General features: G+C 40.9%; 1 protein-coding gene across 1 annotated transcript in view; it reads left to right on the top strand.

Moving 5' to 3' along the window:
• WDR7 (WD repeat domain 7) overlaps positions 1-11,042 on the top strand; it is a 115,279-nt gene that overhangs the window by 83,365 nt on the left and 20,872 nt on the right. Inside the window, exons 23-26 of the mRNA XM_019610149.1 lie at positions 1,419-1,536; positions 2,236-2,385; positions 2,811-2,893; positions 7,560-7,659. Of these exons, the coding sequence (XP_019465694.1) occupies positions 1,419-1,536; positions 2,236-2,385; positions 2,811-2,893; positions 7,560-7,659 (451 nt within the window). The remainder of the gene's footprint in view (positions 1-1,418; positions 1,537-2,235; positions 2,386-2,810; positions 2,894-7,559; positions 7,660-11,042) is intronic.

The raw sequence follows: 11,042 nt of genomic DNA, 5'->3' as shown, positions 1-11,042 counted from the left end.
GGGTAGCATGGCTATAGCAGCAGGATTGTTTTAGGGCTGGCAAAGAGCTGTTTGTGGTGTCACTTTTCTTGCTGCAGTATGCACGTTGGAGAAAGTTGTCTCTGCTGGAAGGGCTGCAGAGGCTGTTTGTGCCAGGCTAATCCCACCGAATGCTGTATCCCAGCTGCTTCTTCCCCGTCTGTAAAAGCCCAATTCCTTCTCAGAGGATGATCTTTCTTGGTTTCACAACCCTTTTCCTCCCATTTCTACCTCCCACACTGCTGCTGTTTTCTGTTGGGAAAATGTTCCCTTCTGGTAATGGAAGCCAGGAGGTAAATACTGCTTTGCCATAATGCCCTTCCCCCATAGTATTGACTGAGTGCCTTCAAGTGTTACTGATTTTTGTATTCTGATTTTTAGGCAGATCAGATATAACTTCATGCATTAGCTTCCTTTTCTGAAGGCACAGAGCTCTAAGCCTGGAGAAGTACTTTCATTTTGGGCCGTGGATTGTGGATGTGAATGCAGGAAGGATTTGTAGAATTTCTGATAGTGTAGAGTTTGCCCAGCAAGAATGCAGTCTGCTACGACATAGATAATGGTAGTTAAAGCAGAGATAGGTGAAGTAGTAGCCTTTTAAGAAAGGAAGCTTTCAGACAAAAATTAGATATGCATCTTCTTTGTCAGCTAACTTATTCTCTCTGTTATGATATAAGAGATATTACTTTTGATTAATGTAGTTATTGGTTATTACCTACTTTATTTTTTCTTAAATTTATGCTGTCATAGCAAGTAAAAATGCTACATATGGAAAACTCAGATGCTAGTTAATCTCTGAGTCTACACTGCAGTAAAAACCTCGTAGTTAGAAATTTTTAAAGAGCATTTGAATAATTTTAGTAAGTAACATAAGGCATGGGTCCGTCATCTCTGCATGCTTCTGTAAGTCATGCACTAAAGCAAATCAAACTGAACAGATTCAGTGAGTTCAGTTCAAGAAGCCTCTTGATTTAATCTCCTCTAGCTGGTGCGTAGCTGAATTAAGTAGAATTGCTATGAAAAGGATGCTTTTCAGCCTGAATTTAAGATTTTGTAAAAGTGTAAAACATAATTTCTTTACAAAACATTCCTCATTTGCCTGGTCCTGGGCGCCGTGATATGTATTCAACACATACAGGTAATTTGTTAACAAGGCCTTTTTAACACTTGGGACAGATGCACATACTGTTTTCAATCTTCATGGTTAATTATTCGATTTTGTATTTGATGATAGAACACCCTGACTCCTAATCACTGCTCATTGTTGTGAGTCCATTATATTCTAACTGTTTGAGTGCTCCCGTTGACCTTGAACTGACATTATAAGCTGTTTCTAATCTCTTCACTCTATATTTCTAATGCTCCTTTTCTTTCTCCCCGCTTTGTCTGGCGCCGTTTAGCATCACAATGGGGCTGCCCCTGAGCCCGCCGGCTGACTCTGCACGCTCGGCACGCCACGCGCTCTCGCTCATCGCCACAGCCCGGCCGCCCGCCTTCATCACCACCATCGCCAAGGAGGTGAGCGGGGCGGTGAGCCCCTGTGGGACGGCGGTGAGCCATCGCACGTCCTGCCCTTCCTCTCCAGAAGGGGAAGAAGCGAGGGCCGCGTTTGTGTTGTTGCGAATCGGTCTTTCCAAGTGACGCGCAAGACTGGGTTTGCACTTAGTCGTATCTTTGTCATATCGCGAGCTACAGGTCGTCCAAGACTTCAAATACTAACGTGTAAAAAATCCTACTTTCCCTCAGCAATGCAGAGGCCACCCAGTTAAGTATGAATCGAAGCAGGACGGGTTCTGAGCCATGCAGGCTGGGAGCAAGGAGGGGGCGGTGCTCAGAGGTTGGTGTGGGTCGGCGCTGTCTTTCTGAGACTCCTCTGAGTGAACCCAGACGCCTGGAGCTTTTGCTTAGCTAGATGTTCAGCAGCAGGCACAAAAAACCTGTTATAAAGCAGGCACCTACTTCCTGAGGAAATACGGAGAAAAATGTCACAATTACATAATCAGAACCCTAAGCATTTGCTCATTTTGACCTGTAGTTTCGTGAGGTTAAGTAATAATCAAAATAAAGGTAGACCTTTGTTTAAAAACAGCATCGGGGATGACCACTAGTGACTCATAATCAAAGTGAAATATAGCAAAGCATTCTCACCCCATGTAACGTATTTAGTAAGAATATTTAGCAAATCCAAGTTTACATGTGTAACCCTGCTCCTCGCAGGTGCACAGACACACCGCCCTTGCAGCAAACACACAGTCTCAGCAGAATATTCACACCACAACTCTTGCTCGGGCTAAAGGAGAGATCTTGAGAGTCATTGAAATACTTATTGAGAAGATGCCTACCGACGTTGTGGACCTTCTTGTGGAGGTAATTAATGCTGTCGTTTTTGATGCAGTAATAAATAACGTCTTGGCCAGAACGGCACTGTGGCATTTGATTCTCTTGTGCACCGTAAACGTTTTTAACTTAAAATGTTAAACACTTTTGTGGCATTATTGTGGGAGGATCAAGCAAGCAAGATAGTATGCTGGTGGTTACATACGTGCTCGTGGGACTAGTATCTGAACATGCTGGGGGTCATTTGGACACGTTTAGCCTTCGTCTTCATTGGTGCTAACAAGTACTGGTGAAGAATGGTACAGGCAATGCAGTAGTTCTGCAGTTTTGGTACGTATTTTAAATTTAGGTTTTGAAAATGCGATAAGGCACAGAAATGTTTTATTTTTCCTGTCAGAACCTTTATTATGAAGTATACAATACAATGTCAGATATTTTTAACTTTTGTTTCCAAGGTTATGGACATCATCATGTATTGCCTCGAAGGATCTTTAGTAAAGAAAAAAGGTCTTCAAGAATGCTTTCCAGCCATCTGCAGGTAAGTTCTTCGTTCGTAAATAATGTGAACAAAATAATGGGGGTCTCTGTAAAGATGCATTTCATACTTGGAGTGGAACATACTTGCTTCTTACAACAGCAAATCAGAAGAATGGTTTTTAGCTTACTTCTAATTCTTTACAGATTTTAGTTTTCTGTCACATCTGACAGATAGGAACCAGAAAAGAGAAGCATTAACCAAGTATTGTAAAAGTCCAGAACGAGGAAAAAACTGTCCTGCTGCCCTGTCATGCATCCTAGCTGCAACAGCTGCACAAGCAGACCGAATTAATTGGGCAGCTTTCTTTCAAAGGGTTTATGAATATCTTTGTTGCTGTTGTTGCAGAAATGATAATAGCATTCTTGAGTAACAAGCTAGATTCCAATATGTATGACCTGCTTGGGTGAATTAATTGACATAATCATGTACAGGCTGCAGAAGAAAAATGGACTAAGATGGTGACAGCAGAAAATAAGGATTTGGTTTGGAGGTTTAGGGGAGCTTAGTGGTGGATTGTTTACAGGCACAGGTAGCTTGTGTTGTTTTGACTTCCCCAGACACCTTTGAGCTGAATTGCTGTCTGTTCCTAAGCTGAAATGAAGCTGTGAGCAGCCAGCTTAAGCTACACGTCAGCTCTCCAGGTGTAGGTGGGCCTACAAGCTCTCCTGCTTTCATTTCTAGATCTGTGGTCAGCAGCTCAGTCCTTCAGGAAAGTGTACTCTCCTACTGAGAGCCTGGCCAAATAGCAAAAAAGTATCTAATTCACAAGAAGTTCAGGCCTGTCTCTGCTCTGCTCAGTGAAATGTCCTCCAGTGGAGAATTCTGAAAATAAAAGTTGTGTCCCTTAATGGCAATAGCTGTTGTAATCTGACTGTGTGGTCTGTCAGTCTGTGGTTGGCACAGCCCTGCAATTTTGGGTGAGCCTCTCAGGCCTGCTGGAATTTGCTCCTCTCCCACCACATCCTTCAGCTCTGAGCAGCTTTGGGAAGCAGGGAACGAAAGCTGAATTCAGGTAACCCTGGGAACCCTAGGGAACCTGCTTTGGCAGGGGGGTTGGTCTCAATGATCTCTAGAGGTCCCTTCCAACCCCTACAATTCTGTGATTCTGTGATTCTGTGTAACCCCTGCTGGGGGACGGGTGAGCAGGAAGCAGGACACAAGAGCTGCTATTGAACTGGGTTTTTTTTAAATTTTTGAAGCTCTCATGCTGATGCAGTTGAAATTAAACCTCACAAAATCAGAAGAGCACTGCTGGTTTCTTTAGAGTGTGCAGATTCCCAGCCCCACTGATCTGGGGAGGGAGCTGAGCACCATTATGTGCTTTGGTCCTGGGATGCTTCTGCTTGGCTCTGAGCCTCCCTAACAGTAAAATGCAATTTATAACATGTGGACACTCACAGCATCTTAAGACTATGACGAATGTCCCAGTTATACCATTAAACCAGTACAACCAATAAATTGTAACTTTTGTCTCTCCACCATTACATTTTAATTTAATAAGCTATTAAAATATTGAGTAGTTTCAAGAAAGGAACTATTATTCTGTTGACAGATAAGACACTGATAGAGGTAGTTTTCCTTCTTCTTGGTACTTTAAAAGGCTTAACGTAACACATAAATGCAAGGGCAAGTGGGAATTAGTGCAAAGAATCTTCCCTTTCCTGTTGTACTTTTATAGTTATACATTATCTTAACAGATTGTTAAATTACAAGTAATATTTCCTATTATACGTAGTTATAGCCATTGTAAAAATGATACAGCACCCCACTGACGTGGTCATTCAACCCAGTGGAAATTTTCATAAGATTTTAGCAAGTTGTTGAGCATTTGGAGAGAGTCCAAGTGGAAGCACTTTGACGTAATCCTATTGTTAATTCTATTAATATCTGCTGCCCTTTCTGCTGACCTGCATTATATGCACACCTGTTGTGATTAAATTGTGCAGGTGTCTAAATACTTTCATTAGGTGTGCATTCTTATTCATAGGGCATTTCCGCAGTGTTCTATAATGACAAATATTTTGCTTGTTTGTCCCCTTGAAGGGACATTCATATTTTCATAGAACAGTAAAAACTCACAGCTGTGAACAGCAGCGTGCTGTGCTGAAGTACCAGATTCTTTCCTTTTTTCTTTTTTTTTCTTACTGTTGTACAAAAGTAGCAGTCTATTGCTAGTTGCTGTGAGCATGACTCAGTCCTGATACGTGGTGATGAGGTAAATCCATCACCATGCAGAGTATTTCATTGCATATGATGACTATGATGTGCGTTTTCTTTTCCCATTAGTGGTATTTTTTTAATAGAGGATTGTATTACCTTTTGGCGTCCTCATACCAGTCCATTTCTTATAAAAATGAAGTTTTGAAGTGCAGTGCAATATGCATGAGATACTTCTGAATTTCTTTAAAATTTTGAGGGCTAATATTGAAGGCAACAAAATTCTGTTCAAATCCAGCATTATCCTGATTCAGCAACTGCACAAAGCTGAGTGGTCCCTGATGGACTGCGTTGGGTCAGGTCATGCATTTAGTACAGTTTGCTGACTTCAAACCTTCTGTGTAACGGCATCGTCTCACATGGGAGTATAGATTAAATTTACAAGAACAACTATTTTAGATTGCTTTTTACTAAGGAGCAGACTTGCAGGGAGAACATCAAGGATTAGACAAAGAGAGGTTGTACAACAGCATTTTATGCGTTGGTTACTTGTGGAAACTTAGGAGAGCAGAACTGAAGGAATTCAAGGTCACTGGTGAGAGGTACCTTCCCTTCTGCTTGGTGGTTTCTCAATTGATCTTTCATTGCTTTTTGTTTGCTAGCTAATGCGTAAGTTCTTTGGACAAAGATTTGGAGCACTTGAGGTCTCACAATAGAAAAGCTTGGCTTTTCTCTCATTGACCATCTGTCCTATCCCCAAAGAAAGACAGTTTTCATTTGGAAAGTGCAGGGAGAAAAACGCATGTGAGTTGCAGCTCACCCTTTAGCTTGGAGGCTGAGTTGGTACCAGCAAAGCAGCACTGTTTCTTTAGGTCCAGCATCCTTCCTCCAGCAGTTAAATTAAGCTGTCTCTTGGCTGACTGAAGTTTCCTTGCTGAGCAGTAATGGAGCAGCACTCAGAGTGAGGTTTCCATTAAGATGCCAATGGTGGATATGGATGCATCAGCTAGGCTTGCAAAAATGGATCTGTAGCATAGCCGAAATATATGCTGGCATATCATTCTCTATTCAGTTCTGCCATTTAGAGGTTTAAAAAGGGAGACAGAGGATTAAAATACATAAATCTGTGAATGCTGCAACAATACAAACCAAAAGATAAAGAGGAAAGCGAAAGGGCTGACAGCTGAATGTCAGCTGAAGGAGTAATGTTTTTTATAAAATTAAACTCAAAAATATCTGTTTCTTTGAAGCTTTTTCCTGCAAACAGCCTGTTGTTATGTAGACTGATGGATTCTTCTCAAAGAGAAATACTGACTCAGCTCTCAGTCTAAATGGGCAGTAAGAGGAGAAATGCTGTATGCTTACATATAACAGTATGCAATATTCTCTTTCTAAATCTGTTGGAGAAGGCTGTGCCCATTCAGTGCTCTAATAGTAATAATAGGAGTTTAAAACTTCTTATGTATGAACCTTTTGTTGTGTTTTGTTTCACTTGTAATGATACATAGTGTGTTTTTCTGTAAGTTTAAATATAAATCCTGAGTTTGCTGGTTATGTAAAAGAGCCTTACGGATAACCTTCTCCCTGGTCAACTGAGGCACCACCTTGTGTTGGTGATTGCAGCTTGATATAAAATAGGGAAATTTGTGAAAGCTCTGTTATTGCAGCCCCACGTATTATCCACGTGTGATGGATAGCATGCCCAGTGCTTAATGCTGTGGGTAGGTAGGTATCCACACGCTGTGGACACTGGATAGCTGCATATCCCCAGCCTTGGGTGCTGGGCACATCCTGGAGCATCTGGGCTTAGTTAGTCTTGCTTTTTGTTCTGCATGAAAACAAATGCTTTTCATTTCCTTACTTCTGTTGGTTTAACACCATGTTTCATGCTGTTTTTCTTCCCGACTGCTACCATGTGCCATAGAAAGGAGTGTATCAGCTGTGTAAGAGAGTTGTTGCTATGGCACTTTGGGAATCCTTAAGAACGAGGAGATGGTTCGTTGCAAGATTTCCTGTTCGAGCCATAAATGTGGTCAGCAGTATATTATGATAGAACAATTCTAGCAGGCTCTGGTAGAGTTTGCTATAATAAAATTTAATTGTAAAATAGAAGTTTAAAAGGACATGCAGTTGACAATTTTCACAGGTCTACTTTTCCATTTAGAAGAAAAGTGCAAGTATATTCCCAAGTAGTGAACAACACAAGCACATGGATGTTCAGGGAACTGGTGATTATTGCACAGATTGTTTCCAAACTCATCAGAGTTGCTTAGCCACATTATAACAAAACCAAAAATGAATAAATGTGTTGTATCTCTGCAGTGATGTATCAAGCATCAGTTAGCTTTGTTTGCTAAATGCCAACAATGAAAACTGGCAGCTGATGGATTTCTAGATAAAATCTCTGTTCCCATGTTAGCACTAGTTACCCGGTGGCATTGCAAATTAATTTTAACGTCATGCAGGCAGGTCAGTTCTCACCTGTTACTTATTGTAATGTTCAATTCAGGTTCTACATGGTCAGCTATTACGAGCGAAGTCACAGAATAGCGGTTGGAGCTCGCCATGGTTCAGTGGCCCTCTACGATATCCGGACTGGGAAATGTCAGGTAAATAAATCATTGTGACTTCCTCCCCATAAAGTGTGGAAGTTATTGAAAGGAAAGAGCAGTGAGCTCTACATCTGTTGACATGCTGGGCTGCTGGAACATTATGGATAATGCTAAGGGGATCAATAGTTTACTGAAGGACTCAAGGTGTATAGGGCCCTACTGTCTTCTTTCACTATAACTGAATGGGGCCACAAATGGTGGGTTAATAACGAAAGCCTAAAGTTAGGTGATGGCCATGCTCTGAAATAATTGAAAGAACTGATTTTAAAAAGTTAGACTTCATAGCAGTATACTTGTTTTCTATAGAAGTCACAAAGGAAATCTACTGATTGTTTCCCCCTAGAACTCCTCTCTATCAAATGACATAATGCTTCTGTTTGAGTATTTACTCTTTTCTGATATTAAATAAGATACATATTTTCTTACCAGTGACCCAGTAGAGGATATGCTTGAGGATAACACTGAAATGAGGGCTTGATTTGAATTTGCTTGGAACTAAAAATGTTTAAATAACAAAGCATTTACCTTTTTGAAACATTGAATGCTCCTTACTATTCCTCATGCTCTGTGAGTAGCTGTTATTCCACACTGAATGTCAACAGTAAAGCTGGAATAAAGCACCTGCTTTTTGAATCTGCCTTACTAGTTGGTTTTGTTTGTTAGTGGATTTTTTTATTTGTTTTGGCTTGAGGATTTCTTTGGTCTAAATATAATGGTTTTGTATAAAAATGCTTTTTGTTTGTTAACTTGGACTAAAAGCACAAATCTTTAGTCCTTTGAAAGCATTATAAACAAGGTAGAATGGAAATTCTACCTGGTAAATCTATAGTGTCACTTAATACTTTGCTGGCAGAACTGTGTTCTTAGGTACACGTCTCGTTCATTTTGTCTTCTGAAATTCTGTCTTTTATTTCACGAATCTAATAGCTGACAGTATGGTATGTTTTGGTATTTTCTGTTAAGACAGCTGTCTTGTGGAAGCCGAGCTGCCCAAATTTATTTTATAAAAAGCTGTAGGCAAAGAGTATTGGTAGGCTGTTCTATTTTGTTTTACATTATCATTTGAATCACTATTTATTAATTTAACTATAAAATTAGTCCACAAGAGCTGCTGTTTATTGATCTATGAGATGTACTGAGCATTTTTGCTGCCTTGCAGTCCAGTATCAGCACCTAGCCATCATTATACCTTGCTGCACAGAGGTCTGTGAATTTCCTTTTTCAAATACACAAGATGCATTACTTTTTTCCCAGCTATTCAGCAGCCAGCATGACAAAGCGTCTGATTGCTGGATGTCTCCTTCTGGCCATTAAGAGGCAGTGACCATGTTTGCTTGCTTCTTGTATCATTACACCGAAAATGAAGAGCACGAAGTCCGGATAAGCCTGTGAAGTCTTGTCATCTCGAGCTAACGGCTAATTCTTTGTCATTTTGCAGAGGGAAGAAAGAAAGAAAAAAAAAAGGCATAACTATACACTTCTTCTATTCTCTCTGTCTTCAGAGCACAAGGAGATAGGTGACAAAGCCCATCATTCCTTTTAGTGGAAGTATGTAACCGTTGTTACCATCCTTGCATTTAAACCTTTGTCTAATTCATGCTTCATCTACAGAACTGGTTCCAGGTTGTTTATCAGTATAAGGAGCAATTCTGAATTTTTTCTTGTCACAGTGTGAATTCCAGGTGATTCTGTAAAATATGTGCACTATATGATTGCTACAGCAGTTTTGCAAAAGACAAGAGGTGCTGACAGGCAGGACAGAAGAGTGCTCATAGCTGCATGCATGTCCATGGCAAGACCTTCTGTGAAACCATCCCTCTGACTTGATTTGTGCTGGTTTGGCAGGCATACTAAAACACCTTCCTTTCTCTTCACTTTTTTCTTCAGTTCTTTTACAGTGGTGTGGTCACCACCATCTATCTGTTCTGAAGGTGATTGTGCATAGCTGACGTTTGCAACCCTTTTATCCAAAGTGCTGTCTCTTCCATGTTAGCTGATGTCCTGTTGTGTTGGGTTCCTGGAACTAGCCCCAGATTTCTGCCAGTAAATTGCCTGAATAATTCACTGCCTTAATTTGATGTGTTGGTGAATGTGCACAATGCTTGTTTTCTTGCTTTCTTAGTAAGCTTCTATGGAGAGCAAAGATAGGTAAGAAAGGGGTCCTTTTCAGATTTTATTATTATTCAAAAGATCAGAGAAATCTGCTGAGAGACAGATACATGACTGTTAGGAGGCAACGCCATCTATTGGATACGAATTTCTTATTCCAAATCCAATCTTTCGAGTTATTTCTCATAGTTAAAGATTTCAAGCTGCTTAGGAGACACGAAATAAATATAGGATTGTGTAGAAAAAGATGTTTCATAAGGCTCAGCGTCTTTTTTTCTTGAAGTTCAAAATGTTTTAGTTGGTTTGCTCAAGCATCAATTAGAGCACTTAGCTGGTTAGCAAAAGTTTAAAATAGGTATGAGAATTTTTTTTGTTTATCCCCGTCATAATTGCACTCATCATTAACTGAGGTGGAAGCTGAGATGGGCACAAGGGGAGTGCAGTGAGCTGTGTGCATTGCAGGGACACCTCTGTGGGACAGCAGGCTGCAATGCCTGAGGAACACGGGATTTCTGGACACCCTCTGCTGTGCTTGAAAAGGGATTCCAGAATACCGATGGGTTAAAAATCAAGGGCTGGAAGTCTTTCATGTGTTCCCACACCAGTGTAATTATGGTTATTTAAGTCTTTATTCCAACACTGACCTTTAGTTTAAATAACCATTTCCTTTCCTTGGCTGTTGCCCTGTGCTTTTACAGCCTTTGTTCTGTATGGTGAAAAGAATAGAGGACTTCAGAACTCCTTCACCAGAAGGTACTCTCTGTTTTATTTCGACATCTTTAGACACATTTTTTTTATTTATTCCAATCATACTCCCCTATTTCCTTCCTTACCTTTGGGAAAGCACAGAAGTGCAGAACTTTGAATGGCTTTTTACTGGAATATTTTCCAAAATGAAACTTCACTTGCTTTACCACTGAAACCAGCCGAAAGCATCACCACCACCTCCTGCAGGTCCAGGGAAAACGAGTGCTACGAGGAGCACTTGGCAGCAATCAATCCCATCCATCTTGTGCATATCAAACCGCACAAATTCTGCTCGCTCAACACAAGAGCAGGATCCTTCCTCCCTGCCCGAAGCAGTGCTGCAGGGCTGGCACAGGTCCGCTCGCCCCACGGTGCCGGAGCCCTCTGCATGAGAGCAGAGCTGCAGCATGCGCTGCTCCCCTGCTGCTGGGGGCTGCCCTGAATAATTCATGAAAATATAATCCAATAACTTACGGCTGTGCATACAGAAATAGTTAACGTCAGGAAAATAAGGCTAAAAAGAT

The sequence above is a fragment of the Meleagris gallopavo genome, chromosome Z (genome assembly GCF_000146605.3).
Source record: "Meleagris gallopavo isolate NT-WF06-2002-E0010 breed Aviagen turkey brand Nicholas breeding stock chromosome Z, Turkey_5.1, whole genome shotgun sequence".
NCBI lineage: Eukaryota > Metazoa > Chordata > Aves > Galliformes > Phasianidae > Meleagris > Meleagris gallopavo.
The sequence above is the reverse complement of the archived record's forward strand: the minus strand, read 5'-3'. Positions and strand labels throughout refer to the sequence as shown.